The 17,537-nt window shown below is 36.8% G+C and overlaps 1 protein-coding gene across 5 annotated transcripts in view; it reads left to right on the top strand.

The window, feature by feature from the left end:
• APOOL (apolipoprotein O like) overlaps positions 1-17,537 on the top strand; it is a 139,984-nt gene that overhangs the window by 36,640 nt on the left and 85,807 nt on the right. For 4 of the 5 annotated variants that reach the window (XM_070784308.1, XM_070784312.1, XM_070784311.1 and 1 more), the window contains one exon: positions 1,162-1,266. The exons of the other annotated variant lie outside the window; for it this stretch is intronic. In XM_070784308.1, the coding sequence (XP_070640409.1) occupies positions 1,162-1,266 (105 nt within the window). Of the gene's footprint in view, positions 1-1,161; positions 1,267-17,537 lie in introns of those variants that run through there. 5 annotated transcript variants of the gene reach the window in all.

The following is a 17,537-nucleotide window of genomic DNA, read 5'->3' as shown; positions in this document are numbered from 1 at the left end:
GAGGGAAGGTTGAAGGTAGAAAAACAGTGAAAACAATCTCTTTTTATTAGTGTTGAGTCTTAATTTTACTGTATATTTTTGGAGTCTCAATCTAAATCAGAGTCATGCCTAAACAGGAAATTGCTTTACTAGTACCAGTACTTTCCCTTATTTTGCCCAGAAATTATGGAAACATATGTCAGAAATGAAATGCAGTTACTATCACTGTTATCCGAGAACATTTGGAATCCTTTGGCTGGTGTTTCTTCCAGTTCTTGAACAATTCCACTTATGTGTAAGCCAGAGAAACCTCTTCCCTGTGGATGTCTTTTGTCAATTTCATCAGGCCCTCCTTTTGAGTCTAAAGAATAAAGCTCTTAAAATAGTTGTTCCCTGGAGAGTTTTTCATTTGGCCTTGTTGAATGTATAATCTTTAGGAATTATTTTGATACTGGATAAACACTGGAGCACTTTGTTCTTAGAGACTAATTTTCCTGCATTCTTAATTTAAATCAAGTTATATCAAAAACAAAGGTCACTTTTGGCTTTAGATCAAGCATTAAATATAATAGCTAAAAAGGAATGTATTAGGGGAATAAGATTTGTAATGGTAGGAAGTTATTTTTATAAATAATGTAATTATAAATTATGTGTCAAGATACAACCTGAATCACCTAGTACTCCAGATGACCCTTATTTTTTACTTTCTCCTTAGCATTATCGATTGTAGTATACCATATAATTTATGTATTGTGTATATCTTCTGTCTCTACTCCACTAGAATGTCAGCTCCATGAAAGCGATAATTGTTGTTTTGTTCCCAATGGGTCTGGCATATAGTAATTACTCAGTTAATATTTGTGAACTGAATGAATATCATAATCTATCTCACTTCACCTGTAAAATTTTATATTCACTTCTTCCTGCTAATTGCTATATTGCTGTATTCCATATGAAGTAAGTAGTTAACAAATTGGTGAAAATAATACTCTACCATTTAGCATGAGAGGAGAATTTTAGGAATTATATCCTAAAAAGGTATGAATTGTTTGGAATGCTTGAGTTTTTAATACACTTAAATGAAACCCATAGTGTTCCTCAAATGTGCCACCCCCAAATTTATCAGGAAATATGGGGTGGGAAGCTTTTCAATTAAAAATATGTTTTGATATATTTTCTCAGATGGGAAAGTTGACAACCATGCCAACAGGTCTAATATATGCATCTATAAGTGTGCATGTGGCCAAAGAAGAGGAGTCCAAAAAGCAGCTAGTGAAACCAGAGCAGGTAACTTGCCTACAAAAGTTTGTGAATTTTGTATGACATAAATATGATGTAAAAACTGTGAGGTTTGTTTCTTTGTTAACTCTATTCATCAAAAATGTCTTTGAAGTATTTGTTAGGCATGTTTTTCAAGTTGAGAGAAATAGTTACAAGATGTCTCAAAGTAAATATTTTATTATTTTTAGCCCAAACATCTAAAATACTAACTCCAATGAAAAACAGTTTTTTGATTTTTCTTAATGAATAATCGATGAGTAGTATAGGGTTTTAGTTCTTGTAAGCAGTCTAGTTTTTGTTTCTGGAAAAAAATTTATACAGGTGCACATGATATTTGAAAGCTTTAGTTTAAGAAATTCATTAAGATCTCAGTTTTGAAAGCAATCTTAGATGTTTTCTAATTCGCTTACTCTATAGTATTGTAAGTCCCTCTACAATAGGCACACTAACTGGCTGTTTTCTTCAATGTGAATAAAACTGGATAAAGGAACCTAAGGCAGTCCATACCATTTTCTGGCAGCTTTCATTCAATTTAAGGTCCTTTCTTTCATCAAACACAAACCTGTCTCATAATCATATTCTACCTATTGGCCCTGTATCTCTTTCATTTATGCTGTCCAGAACAGTTCTCATCTCTCTTCCACAAAACAACTCTTCAGATGTCCATTCACTTTATTTAGTTTTGCTTCCTGGGTAAACATATTAGTAATTTAACAATTACTCCTGGGTCAAAGCTTTGAGTTCCTTCACTTTCATGATCTTTCTCTGCCAAACATGTTCAGGATGGCTAGTGTTTTCTTCTGGTGTAAGTATTTTGAATACTGCAAGATAGAGTCAGACTCTGACTTTTCTTGTTTAAGATAATTTATTTCTGTTTTAATGCTGACTAGGCTTCCCTGGTGTTTCAGTCTAAGATTACATTTGTTTTTATATTTATTTTTGTTTTGGGTCATCACAATCAACCTTGCTTAAAATCAGCTTTTGACCATGACATAGTGAATGTGCAGTTCTCTAAAATTCATTAAATGTTTTTATATGGGCTACTAGTAAGCTACTAGTACATAGCTTACTAGTAATTTCTGAGTTTGTACTTATGCATACATACATTTTAGATTTAGTTACAGGTACATTTATGCCTTTTTAACTTACATCTCATTAATCTAGTCTATCATATCAGCCTTTTAATGTCTCATTGTAGTAACTTATTCTCTTCACCACGGTACGTTTCATCTTTTCTAGCCTCAAGTTACCCTTAAGATACATCTGCATGCTTAGAAATATATATTGGAGGCAAACAGGCCTAAATCTGAATCTTGACCCTGTCACAGACTGTTGGATGGCATTGGACAGAATTCTTAATAGTGGCATATTCTGTTGTATGAATATATCATATCAAATATATATTTTTCATATATTCTGAAAATTTAGTGTATTTCCAATTATTTTGCAAATGTAATCAGGCTTTGTCAAAACACTTTGTACCTGAATCTTTATGTACATATGTAACTGTTTCCTTAGAATAAATCTCTAGAAATGGAATTGTAGGTGAGAAAGCATGAAACATATCAGTAAGTTGCCAAACCAACATGCATAAAGGTGGTATTTACTTATTCACTAAACAAAAAAATATTTCCTGAGCTCCTCTTACATATGTGAGGCATATACAAAGCACTGGGTAAAGTTTTATTAATTTTCATTAGCAGTCTAGAATAGATTTACTCTTCTGTATACTTGCAGACTCTCAGTATTTTTTTCTCCTTTTTATTAATCTTAGTGAGATGTTGTTTTTAAGCCTACCTTGGCACTTGTATCTTTGGAAAGTTTAAAATCTAGGTTGGATAATAGGAAACTGGCATTTGGCTCTAATACTTAATTTACATATTTCTATATTTTAAAATAAATCTGTGCTCCTTACTATGTTATGGAATGAACAAGATATCTTGGTATTTATTGTGTTCCCCAGTATATTTTAAACAGAATTCAATTGAGTTGCTTATTAAGCAAAGTTGCCAGCTAAGTGCTATGGACTATTTACATATGTGTGTATGTTGAAGTCGCTCAGTCGTGTCCATCTCATGACCCCATGGAGTATGCAATCCATGGAATTTTCCAGGTCAGAATCCTGGAGTGGGTAGTCTTTCCCTTCTCTGGAAATCTTCCCAACCTACTGATCGAACCCAGGTCTCCTACATTGCCATCTGTATGTCTTCTTTGGAGAAATGTCTGTTTAGTTCTTTCTCCACTTTTTGATTGTATTGTGCATTTTTCTGGTATTGAGCTGCATGGATTGCTTGTGTATTTTGGACATTAATTCTTTGTCAGTTTTCACATTTTCTATTATTTTCTCCCATTCTGAAGGCTTCTTTTTCACCTTGCTTATAGTTTCTTTGTTGCCCAAAAGCTTTTAAGTTTAGTTAGATCCTATTTGTTTATTTATTTATTTATTGTTTCTATTACTCTGGGAAGTGGGTCATAAAGGATCTTGCTGTCATTTATGTCAGAGAATGTTCTGCCTGTGTTTTCTTCTACAAATTTTATACTTTCTGGCCTTACATTTAGATCTTTAATCCATTTTGAGTTTATTTTTGTGTATGGTGTTAGAAAGTGTTCTATTTGCTTTCTTTTATACAGGATTGACCAGTTTTTCCTGCACCACTTGTTAAAGAGATTTTCTTTTCTCCATGGTATATTTTTGCCTCCTTTGTCAAAGACAAGGTGTCCATAGGTGCATGGAATTATCTCTGGGCTTTCTATTTTGTTCCATTGATCTATATTTCTGTCTTTGTCCAAGTACCATACTGTCTTGATAACTGTAGCTTTGTAGTATAGTCTGAAGGCAGGGAGGTTGATTCCTCCACTTCCCTGCTTCTTTCTCAAGATTGCTTTGGCTATTCGAGGTTTTTTGGGTTTCCATACAAATTGTGAAATTATTTGTTCTAGTTCTGTGAAAAATACCACTGGTAGCTTGATAGGGATTGCATTGAATCTTTAGATTGCTTTGGGTAGTATACTCATTTTCACTCTGTTGACTCTTCCAATCCATGAACATGGTGTATTTCTTCATCTGTATGTGTCATCTTTGATTTCTTTCATCAGTGTTTCATAGTTTTCTATATATAGGTCTTTTGTTTCTTTAAATGTATTCCTAAGTATTTTATTCTTTTCATTGCCATGGTGAATGGGATTGTTTCCTTAATTTCTCTTTCTGTTTTTTCATTGTTAGTGTATAGGAATGCAAGGGTTTTTTGTGTATTAATTTTATATCCTGCAACTTTACTACATTCTTTGATTAGCTGTAGTAATTTTCTGGTGGTATTATTAGTGTTTTCTATGTAGAAGTGACAAAGAAGGACACTACATAATGATCAAGGGATCAATCCCAGAAGATATAACAATTGTAAGTATATATGCAGTCAACATAGGATCACCACAATATGTAAGGGAAATGCTAACATGTATGAGAGGCGATATTAGCAGTAACACACTAATAGTGGGGGACTTTAATACCGCACTCACACCTGTGGATAGATCAACAAAACAGAAAATTAACATGGAAACAGACCTTTAAATGATACAATGGACCAGTTAGATCTCATTGATATATACAGGGCATTTCACCCAAAAGCAATGGATTTTTCCTTTTTCTCAAGTGCACACGGAACATTCTCCAGGATAGATCATGTCCTGGGCCACGAATTTAGTCTTAGTAAATTGTAAAAAAATGAAATCATTTCAAGTATCTTTTCTGATCACAGAATGGTAAGTAAGATCATATCAACTATAGGGGGGAAAAAAAACTATAAAAATACACAAACACATGGAGGCTAAACAACATGTTTCTTAATAACTAACAGATCACGGAAGACATCAAAAAGGAAATCAAACTATGCATAGAAACAAATAATAATGAAACACGACAACCCAAAACCTATGGGATTCAGTAAAAGCAGTGCTAAGAGGGAGATTCTTAGCAATACAGGCATACCTCAAAAAAAAAAAAAAAAAAAAACAGAAACATCAAATAAACAACCAAACTTTTACACCTAAAGCAGCTAGAAAAAGAAGAACAGAAAAACCCAAAGTTAACAGAAGGAAAGAAATCATGAAAATCAGAGCAGAAATAACTGAAAAAGAAATGAATGAAGCTATAGCAAAAATCAACAAAACTAAAAACTGGTTCTTTGAGAATATACATAAAATAGACAAACCATTAGCCACAGTCAACAAGAAAAAAAGAGAGAAGAATCAAATCAATAAAATGAGGAATGAAAATGGAGAAGTCACAACAGACAGACAACACAGAAATACAGAAGATCATAAGAGACTAGTATGAACAATTGACAACTTGGAAGAAATGGACAAATTAGTAGAAAAGTATAACCTTTCAAAACTGAACCAGGAAGAAATAGAAAATCTTAACAGACCCATCACAAGCATGGACATTGAAACTGTTATCAAAAATCTTCCAACAACCAAAAGCCCAGGAACAGATGGCTTCACAGGTGAATTCTACCTAAATTTTAGAGAAGAGCGAACACCAATCTTAAACTCTGCCAGAAAATTGCAGAGGAAGGCAAACTCCCAAGTTCATTCTATGAGGTCACCAGCACCCTAATATCAAAACCAGACAAAGATGCCACAAAAAAAAAAAAAAAAAAAACTACAGGCCAATATCACTGATGAACATAGATGCAAAAATCCTCGACAAAATTCTAGGAAACAGAATCCAGCAACATATTTAAAAGAACATGGTCAAGTGGGCTTTATTCCAGGGATGCAAGGATTCTTCAGTATTTGCAAATCAATCAATGTGATACATCATATTAAGAAATTGAATGATTAAAAACCATATGATTATCTCAACAGATGCAGAGAAAGACTTTGACAAAATTAAACACCTATTTATGATTAAAAAACTCTCCAGAAAGCAGGCATAAAAAGAACATTCCTCAGAATAATAAAAGCCATATAGGTCAAACACACAGTAAAAATTACCCTCAATGGTGAAAAATTGAAAGAATATCCTCTAAAATTAGGAACAAGAAAGGGTGCCCACTCTCACCACTATTACTCAAGAGAGTTTTGATAATCCTAGCCATGGCAATCATAGAACAAAAAGATATAAAAGAAATGCTGATAAACAAGATGAAAGGGCAGAGAAATACCCAGCAGGTAAAGGAACAGGATAAATGCCCACCAAACCAAACAAAAGAGGAACAGATAGGAAATCTACCTGATAAAGAATTCCAAATAATGACAGTGAAAATGATCCAAAATCTTGAACACAGAATGGAGTTACAGATAAATATCCTGGAGAAAAGGATTGAGAAGATGCAAGAAAAGTTTAACAAGGATCTAGAAGAAATAAGAAAGAGTCAATATGTAATGAATAATGCAATAAATGAGATCAAAAACACTCTGGAGGGAACCAACAGTAGAATAACAGAGGCAGAAGATAGGATAAGTGAGGTAGAGGATAGAATGGTAGAAATAAATGAAACAGAGAGGAAAAAAGAAAAACGAAATAAAAGAAATGAGGACAATCTCAGAGACCTCTGGGACAATGTGAAACGCCCCAACATTCGAATCAGAGGAGTCCCAGAAGAACAAGACAAAAAGAAAGACCATGAGAAAATACTTGAGGAGATAATAGTTGAAAACTTCCCTTAAAATGGGGAAGGAAATAATCACCCAAATCCAAGGAACCCAGAGAGTCCCAAACAGGATAAACCCAAGGCAAAACACCCCAAGACACATATTAATCAAATTAACAAAGATCGAACACAAAGAACAAATATTAAAAGCAACAGCGGGAAAACAACAACTAACACACAAGAGGATTCCCATAAGTATAACAGCTGATCTTTCAATAGAAACTCTTCAGGACAGGAGGGAATGGCAGGAAATACTGAAGGGATGAAAGAAAATAACCTACAGCCCAGGTGTCATTCAAATATACCCAGCAAGGATCCTATTCAGATATGAAGGAGAAATCAAAATCTTTACAGAGAAGCAAAAGCTGAGAGAATTCTGCACCACCAAACCAGCTCTCCAACAAATGCTAAAGGATCTTCTCTAGAGAGGAAACACATAAAGGGTGTATAAGCTTGAACCCAAAACAATAAAGTAAATGGCAGCAGGATCATACTTATCAATAATTACCTTAAATGTAAATGGGTTGAATGCCTCAACCAAAAGCAAAAACTGGCTGAATGGATAAAAAAGCAAGACCCCTATATATGTTGTCTACAAGACACCCACCTCGAAACAAGGGACACATACAGACTGAAACTGAAGGGCTGGAAAAAGATATTCCACGCAAATAGAGACCAAAAGAAAGCAGGAGTAGCAATACTCATATCAGATAAAATAGACTTTAAAATAAAGGCTGTGAAAAGAGACAAAGAAGGACACTACATAATGATCAAAGGATCAATCCAAGAAGAAGATATAACAGTTATAAATATATATGCACCCAACATTGGAGCACCACAATATGTAAGACAAATGCTAACAATATGCAAGGGTGCTGGGGACCAGCCCCAGCTGATCCAGGGTATTCAAAGGAGAGACGGCCTAGGCGACTATTTATATGCTAATTAGAGATATAAAGAATAATAGAATGAGGATAGCTCAGTAGGAAAATTCAATGGAGAAAAGAAGCTGAGTAGCTTGGTTTACGCGGGAGACCAATAAAACTTCAAGACAAGAAGTTTGCACCACTTACTAGGCCGCAGACGCCCTCTCGAATAGCGGAAGGTGCCTCACCCTAGACACCTTCTCGAGTGGGTCTTAGAAGCCCAGGCATAATTAGTAAGCGTGGTGGGTTCCGCGCTTCAGATGGAGACTCAGCTGGAAGTTAAAGGGAAGAATGACATGGGGAGACCAAGCGCTGGTGAGCAAAGCCCGTAGCTTTATTTTCAACAGGGGCTTATATACCCTAAGTTACACATAGAGGATAATAGGGGATGCAAAGTCAGCAGTCTTTGATTTTTATCAAAAACCAGGGTTTCTTTCCTGCAAATTTATCGTATACAAATGGTTTAGGTGATTTACATCATCTTCTGGCCAGAAGGCCTACTAACATTTTATGACTCTTGACAAGGACTTATCAACAAAGACTTATTTTCTCTAAGAGTAATTATTTTAAGGTTTGGCGCCATCTTCCAAAGATAAAATTGCATTCCTATAGGGCGGATGTGTAATGGGTTTACAACAAAGGAAAGAATTTATTACCTTAAGGGTCTAAAGTTACTAACACCAAGGCCACTACTTATTTTTTCTACATACCCACTATTAATTAATACACATTCAAGGATACAATTCAGAGGATGTGAAAACTTGGCAACAAGCATTGACTCATCAATGAAATCCTTTACTAGTTTATTCTGACAGTTTTTAACTCTCTTAGAGGCTCTAAGCTATTTGAATATCTTAAGCTTCCCCTGCCTCTGGAGGCTAGGAGACTGTAAACAATCGTATACATAGCTGCAGGAGTCCGGGTAAACTTGTCAGGCGAGTTAGAGAGCCATCTGAGGGGTTTGGATTTAAACACTCCTAATTGCCCAGGAACTTTATTAATTGGAGCTGTAAGTTAACTCTTTGACAGAGAGAGCGAGATGGTGGTAGGGGACAGCCCCCAGTAAAGTCAGAGGTGAGAGCACAAAGCAATAAAGTAGGCAGACTCTGGTTTTTTGGGGGAAAATGCTCGAGAATATCCAGGCGGACTCCTGAGGCTCGGTCCCGCCTTTGCGTATGCCGAGCCTCCTTCCTCATGACCTTTGTCACGAGTGGAATGCCTCACCAGCTCCCGGCACAAGGGGAAATTAACAATAACACAATAGTAGTGGGAGACTTCAATACCCCACTCACACCTATGGATAGATCAACTAAACAGAAAATTAACAAGGAAACACAAACTTTAAATGATGCAATAGACCAGTTAGACCTAATTGATATCTATAGGACATTTCACCCCAAAACAATGAATTTCACCTTTTTCTCAAGCACATACGGAACCTTCTCCAGTATAGATCACATCCTGGGCCATAAATCTAGCCTTGGTAAATTAAAAAAAATTGAAATCATTCCAAGCATCTTTTCTGACCACAATGTTGTAAGATTAGATCTCAATTACAGGAGAAATACTATTAAAAATTCCAACATATGGAGGCTGAACAACACGCTGCTGATAACCAACAAATCCCAGAAGAAATCAAAAAATAAATCAAAATATGCATAGAAACGAATGCAAATGAAAACACAACAACCCAAAACCCATGGGGCACTGTAAAAGCAGTGCTAAGGGGAAGGTTCATAGCAATACAGGCTTACCTCAAGAAACAAGAAAAAAAGTTAGATAAATAACCTAACTCTACACCTAAAGCAACTAGAAAAGGAAGAAACGAAGAACCCCAGGGTTAGTAGAAGGAAAGAAATCTTAAAAATTAGGGCAGAAATAAATGCAAAAGAAACAAAAGAGACCATAGCAAAAATCAACAAAGCCAAAAGCTGGTTTTTTGAAAGGATAAATAAAATTGACAAACCATTAGCCAGACTCTTCAAGAAACAAAGGGAGAGAAATCAAATCAACAAAATTAGAAATGAAAACGGAGAGATCACACAAAGGAACAGAAAAGACTACTGTCAGCAACTATATGCCAATAATATGGACAACTTGGAAGAAATAGACAAATTCTTAGGTAAGTACAACTTTCCAAAACTGAACCAGGAAGAAACAGAAAATCTTTACAGACCCATCACAAGCACAAAAATTGAAAGTGTAATTAGAAATCTTCCAGCAAACAAAAGCCCAGGACCAGACAGCTTTAGAGCTGAACGCTACCAAAAATTTAGAGAAGAGCTAACGCCTATAGTACTCAAACTCTTCCAGAAAATTGCAGAGGAAGGTAAACTTCCAGACCCATTCCATGGGGCCACCATCACCCTAATACCAAATCCTGAGAAAGATGCCACAAAAAAGAAAACTTCAGTCCAATATCACTGATGAACATAGATGCAAAAATCCTTAACAAAATTCTAGCAAATAGAATCCAACATCACATTAAAAAGATGGTACATCCTGACCAAGTGGGCTTTATCCCAGGGATGCAAGGATTCTTCAATATCCACAAATCAATCAATGTAATATACCACATTAACAAATTGAAAAATAAAAACCATTTGGTTATCTCAATAGATGCAGAGAAAGCCTTTCACAAAATTCAGCATTCATTTATGATAAAAACCTTCCAAAAAGCAGGAATAGAAGGAACATACCTCAACATAATAAAAGCTATATGTGACAAACCCACAGAAAACATTATCCTCATTGCTGAAAAATTGAAAGCGTTTCCCATAAAGTCAGAAACAAATGCCCACTCTCACCACTACTACTCAACATAGTTTTGGAAGTTTTTGCCAGAACAGTCAGAGCAGAAAAAGAAATAAAAGTAATCCAAATTGGAAAAGAAGAAGTAATACACTCACTGTTTGCAGATGACATGACAGAAAATTACTAGAACTAATCAATGAATATAGTAAACTTGCAGGATATAAAATCAGCACACAGAAATCCCTTGCATTCCTATACACTATAAATGAGAAAATAGAGAAATTAAGGAAACTATTCCATTCACCATTGCAACGAAAAGAATAAAATACTTAGGAATATATCTACCTAAAGAAACAAAAGACTTCTATATAGAAAACTATAAAACACTGGTGAGAGAAATCAAAGAGGACACTAACAGACGGAGAAATATACCGTGTTCATGGATTGGAATAATCAATATAGTGAAAATGAGTGTACTACCCAAAGCAATCTGTAAATTCATTGCAATCCCTATCAAGCTACCAATGGTATTTTTTACAGAGCTATAACAAATAATTTCACAATTTGTATGGAAATCCAAAAAACCTCGAATAGCCAAAGCAATCTTAACAAAGAAAAATGGAACTGAAGGAATCAACCTGCTTGACTTCAGGCTCTACTACAAAGCCACAGTCATCAAGATAGTATGGTACTGGCAGAAAACAGAAATATAGATCAATGGAACAAAATAGAAAGCCCAGAGATAAATCCATGCACCTATGGACACCTTATATTTGACAAAGAAGGCAAGAACATACAATGGAGAAAAGACAATCTCTTTAACAAGTGGTGCTGGGAAAACTGGTCAACCACTTGTAACCGAAAGCAAATAGAACACTTTCTAACACCATACACAAAAATAAACTCAAAATGGATTAAAGATCTAAACGTAAGACCAGAACCTATAAAACTCCTAGAGGAGAACATAGGCAAAACACTCTCCGACAGAAATCACAACAGGATCCTCTATGACCCACCTCCCATAATATTGGAAATACAAGCAAAAATAAACAAATGGGACCTAATTAAAATTAAAAGCTTCTGCACAACAAAGGAAACTATAAGCAAGGTGAAAAGACAGCCTTCAGAATGGGAGAAAATAACAGCAAACGAAGCAACTGACAAAGAATGAATCTCATAAATATACAAGCAACTCCTGCAGCTCAATTCCAGAAAAATAAACAATCCAATCAAAAGGTGGGCCAAAGAACTAAAGAGACATTTCTCCAAAGAAGACATACAGATGGCTAACAAACACATGCAAAGATGCTCAACATCACTCATTATCAGAGAAATGCAAATCAAAACCACAATGAAGTACCATTTCACACCAGTTTTATGGCGGCTATTCAAAAGTCTACAAACAATAAATACTGGAGAGGGTGTGGACAAAAGGGAACCCTCTTACACTGTTGGTGGGAATGCAAACTAGTACGGCCACTATGGAGAATAGTGTGGAGATTCCTTTAAAAAATGGAAATAGAACTGCCATATGACCCAGCGATCCCACTGCTGGACATACACACTGAGGAAACCAGAAATAAAAGAGACACATGTACCCCAATGTTCATTGCAGCACTGTTCATAATAGCCAGGGCATGGAAGTAACCTAGATGTCCATCAGGAGACAAATGCATAAGAAAGCTGTGGTACATATACACAATGGTGTATTACTTAGCCATTAAAAACAATGCATTTCAATCAGTTCTAATGAGTTGGATGAAACTGGAGTCTATTATACAGAGTGAAGCAAGCCAGAAAGTAAAACATGAATACAGTATAATAATGCATATATATGGAATTTAGAAAGACAGTAAAGATTGTTGGGGTCCTTTAATGGACCCAGACTTGGTGGCCCAGAGTCGACGATAAGAAAGTGAAAGAGAGAGCTGGAGGTAGAGAGAGAGAGAGAAAGAGAGAAAGAAAGAGTAAAAGAGAGAATGAAAGAGAGAAAGGAAGGGAGGGAGGGAGGAAGGAAGAAAGACACGGGGATCCAAGCTCTGATGGAGCAAAGGTGCTTTAATGATTTTTCTGTGAGTATATGTAGTCTGTGGTACAAGAAAGTTCTTTCAACAATGATAAAGATCAGAAAACCAAATGTACAGCAGCCATTACCAAGGGAACAAGGGATTAATAATGGTCACAAGGTCAGGAGACAATCCATATCTCAAGAAAGGGGATTGAGACTAAGCAAGTTTGTCGTAAAGAGAATGTTTACTAAAGGAGATTCAAGCCTGTCTCACACAATTATCTCAGTTCCTGGGAGCAGCCTGCTGTTCTGATTAAAAAGAAACAAAGGACTTGTAAGAAACAGCATATAGGAATCTTTCTGTTAAACACTCCCTGACAAATGAGAACCCTTTATGCGAGACAGCAAAAGAGACACAGATATGGAACAGTCTTTTGGACTCTGGGAGAAGGCGAGGGTGGGATGATTTGGGAGAATGGCATTGAAGCATGTATATTATCATATGTGAAAAAAATCACCAGTCCAGGTTCGATGCATGATACAGTATGCACTGGGCTGGTGCACTGGATGACCCAGAGGGATGGTATGGGGAGGGAGGTGGGAGGGTGGTTCAGGATGGGGAACACATGTACACCTGTGGCAGATTCATGTCAGTGTAATGGTGAAACCAATACAATATTGTAAAGTAATTAGCCTCCAATTAAAATAAATAAATTTAGGAAAAACAAACAAACAAACAAACAAACAAAATGAAATGCTGGAAATTTGATCTCTGGTTCCTCTGCCTCTTTGAAGCCCAGTGTGTACATCTGGAATTTCTTGATTCACATACTACTAAAGCCTAGCTTGAAGGATTTTGAAAATAACCTTACTAGTATGTCAAATGACTGAAGATTCACTGTAGTTTGAACATGCTTTGGCATTGCTGTACTTTGGGATTGGAATGAAAACTGACCTTTTCCAGTTCTGTGGCCACTGCTAAGTTTTCCAAATTTGTTGACATATTGAGTGCAGCACTACAACAGCATCATCTTTTAGGATTTTAAATAGCTCAGCTGGAATTCCATCAACACCACTAGCTTTGCCAAGGCCCACTTGACTTCGCATTCCAGGATGTCTGGCTCTAGGTGAGTGAACACATCATTGTGGTTATCTTGGTCATTAGACCTTTTTTTTCATAGTTCCTCTGTGTATTCTTGCCATCTCTTCTTAATATCTTCTCATGTGCTTCCCTGGTGGATCAGATGGTAAAAGCTGCCTGTAGTGCAGGAGACCTGGGTTTGATCCCTGGATCAGGAAGTTCCCCTGGAGAAGGAAGTGGTAACCCACACCAGTATTCTTGCTTGGAAATTCCCATGGAAGGAGGAGCCTGGCAGGCTCTAGTGTATGGGGTTACAAAGAGTCAGACACAACTGAGCGACTTCACTTTTTTTTTTTTTTCTGTTAGATCCATACCATTTCTGCCTTTATTAGATTTGATAGAATGCCTGAGGAACTAGGGACGGAGGTTCAAAACATTGTGCAGGAGGCAGTGACCAAGAAATGCAAGAAGGCAAAGAGGTTGTCTGAGGAGGCTTTGCAAGTAGCTGAAGAAAGAAGAGAATTGAAAGGTAAAGGAGAAAGGAAAAGCTATACCCAACTGAATACGGAGTACCAGAGAATAGCAAGGATAGGAAAGCCTTCTCAAATTTAAAGTGCACAGCTTGATTTTTTTAGATATGTGTACATTGTGAAATGAGCACAGTCAAGCTAATTAACATCTGACATCTTATATAGTTACCATTTTCCTTGTGTGTGTGGTGAGAACATTTAAGATCTACCCTCTTCAATTCAGTTCAGTTCAGTCACTCAGTTGTGTCCCACTCTTTGCGACCCCATGAATCGCAGCACACCAGGCCTCCCTGTCCATCACCAACTCCCGGAGTTCACTCAAACTCATGTTCATTGAGTTGGTGATGCCATCCAGCCATCTCATCCTCTGTCGGTCCCTTTTCCTCCTGCCCCCAATCCCTCCCAGCATCAGAGTCTTTTCCAATGAGTCAGCTCTTCTCATGAGGTGGCCAAAGTACTGGAGTTTCAGCTTTAGCATCATTCCTTCCAAAGAAAACCCAGGGCTGATCTCCTTTAGAATGGACTGGTTGGATCTTCTTGCAGTTCAAGGGACTCTCAAGAGTCTTCTCCAACACCACAGTTCAAAAGCATCAATTCTTCGGTGCTCTGCTTTCTTCACAGTCCAACTCTCACATCCATACATGACCACTGGAAAAACCATAGCCTTGACTAGACGGACCTTTGTTGGCAAAGTAATGTCTTTGTTTTTCAATATGCTATCAAGGTTGGTCATAACTTTTCTTCCAAGGAGTAAGCATCTTTTAATTTCATGGCTGCAGTCACCATCTGCAGTGATTTTGGAGCCCCAAAAAATAAAGTCTGACACTATTTCCACTGTTTCCCCATCTATTTCCCATGAAGTGATGGGACCAGATGCCATGATCTTCGTTTCCTGAATGTTGAGCTTTAAGCCAACTTTTTCACTCTCCTCTTCACTTTCATCAAGAGGTTTTTTAGTTCCTCTTCACTTTCTGCATAAAGGTGGTGTCATCTGCATATCTGACCCTGTTAGCAGATGTTAAATATAGAATACATCATTATTAACCATAGTCACTAGTCGCTATGATATACATTGAATCTCTAGAACTTGTTCTTCTTGCATAACTGAAACTTTGTACTCTTGGACCAAGACCTCCCCACTTTCCCTCTGCCTCACCTCACACTGGTAACCACTATTCTACCTCTGGTTTTGAGTCTATTTTAGATCCTACATATAAATGAGATTGTGCAATATATCTCTTTCTGTATCTCCCTTACTTCTCTTAGCATAATGTCCTCTAGGATCAGCCATGTTGTCAAAAATGGGGGATATCCTAATATTCCATTCATGCACACACATATAAGTATACATTTTTAAGCCATGAAATTTGCAGTATTCAGTATCACACACACTCATTATACACCTTTCTTTATCCATTCATCTGCTGATTGACATTTAGGTTGTTTTCATATCTGGCTCTTTGAATAGTGCTGCAGTGAACATGGGAGGTACAAATATCTCTTCAAGATCCATATTTCATTTTCTTTGGATATAGTTACAGAAGTGAGATTGCAGATCATATGGTAGATCTGTTTCTGACTTTTTGAGAAACCCCCATTTTGTTTTCCATTATAACTATACAAATTTACGTTCCTACCAGCAGTGTTTAACGGATCTGTTTAGTCCAAATTCTTGCCAACACTTGTTATCTCTTGAGTTTTGCCATCCTAACAGTTTTGACATGGTATATCTTTGAGGTTTTGATTTGCACCTCCCTGATGATTGTGGGTGTTGAACACCCTTTCATATACCTGTTGGACATTTGTATGTCCTCTTTTGAGAAATGTCTGTTAAAATTATTTGACATTTATTTATTTATTTATTTTAATTGGAGGCTAATTACTATACAAGATTGTAGTGGCTTTTGCCCTACATTAATATGAATCAGCCATGGGTGAACATGTGTCCCCCATCCTGAAGCCCCCTCCCACCTCCCTCCCCATCCCATTGCTCAGGGTTGTTCCAGTGCACTGGCCCTGAGCGCCCTGTCTCATGCATTGAACCTGGACTGGCAATCTGTTTCACATATGATAATATACATGTTTCAATGCTTTTCTCTCAAATCATCCGACCCTTGCCTTCTCCCACAGAGTCCAAATGTATGTTCTTTATATCTGTATCTCTTTTGCTGTCTTGCATATAGGGTCATCATTACCATCTTACTAAATTCCATATATATGCATTCATATACTGTATTGGTGTTTTCTTTCTGGCTTACTTCACTCTGTATAATAGGCTCCAGTTTCATCCACCTCATTAGAACTGATTCAAATGTGTTGCTTTTAATAGCTGAATAATATTCCATTGTGCATACGTACCACAGCTTTCTTATCCATTTGTCTGCCGATGGACATATAGGTTGCTTCCATGTCCTAGCTATTGTACTATTGTAAACAGTGCTGCAATGAACATTGGGGTACACATGTCTCATTCAATTCTGGTTTCCTCGGTGTGTATGCCCAGCAGTGGGATTGCTGGGGCATATGGTCGTTCTATTTTCAGTTTTTTAAGGAATCTCCACACTGTTCTGCATAGTGGCTGTACTAGTTTGCATTCCCACCAACAGTGTAAGAGGGTTCCCTTTTCTCCACACCCTCTCCAGCATTTATTGTTTGTAGACTTTTGGATAACAGCCATTCTGACTGGCATAAGATGGTACTACCACATTGTGGTTTTGATTCACATTTCTCTGATAAAAAGTGATGTTGAGCATCTTTTCATGTGTTTGTTAGCCATCTGTGTGTCTTCTTTGGAAATGTCTTTTTAGTTCTTTGGCCTATTTTTTGATTGGGTCATTTATTTTTCTGGTATTGAGCTGCCTGAGCTGCTTGTATATTTTTGAGATTAATTCTTTGTCACTTGCTTCATTTGCTATTATTTTCTCCCATTCTGAAGTCTCTCTCTTCACCTTGCTAATAGTTTCCTTCATTGTGCAAAAACTTTTAAGTTTAATTAGGTCCCATTTGTTTATTTTTGCTTTTATTTCCATTCTGGGAGATGGGTCATAGAGGATCCTGCTGTGATGTATGTCAGAGAGTGTTTTGCCTATGTTTTCCTCTAGGAGTTTCATAGTTTCTGGCCTTATATTTAGATCTTTAATCCATTTTGAGTTTATTTTTGTGTATGGTGTTAGAAAGTATTCTAGTTTCATTCTTTTACAAGTGGTTGGCCAGTTTTCCCAGCACCACTTGTTAAAGAGATTGTCTTTTCTCCATTGTATATTCTTGCCTCCTTTGTCACAGATAAGGTGTTCATAGGTGCGTGGATTTATCTCTGGGCTTTCT

The sequence above is a fragment of the Bos indicus genome, chromosome X (assembly GCF_029378745.1).
Source record: "Bos indicus isolate NIAB-ARS_2022 breed Sahiwal x Tharparkar chromosome X, NIAB-ARS_B.indTharparkar_mat_pri_1.0, whole genome shotgun sequence".
Taxonomy (NCBI): Eukaryota; Metazoa; Chordata; class Mammalia; order Artiodactyla; family Bovidae; genus Bos; species Bos indicus.
Note: the sequence above shows the minus strand (reverse complement) of the source record. Positions and strands in the feature narration are given on the sequence as shown.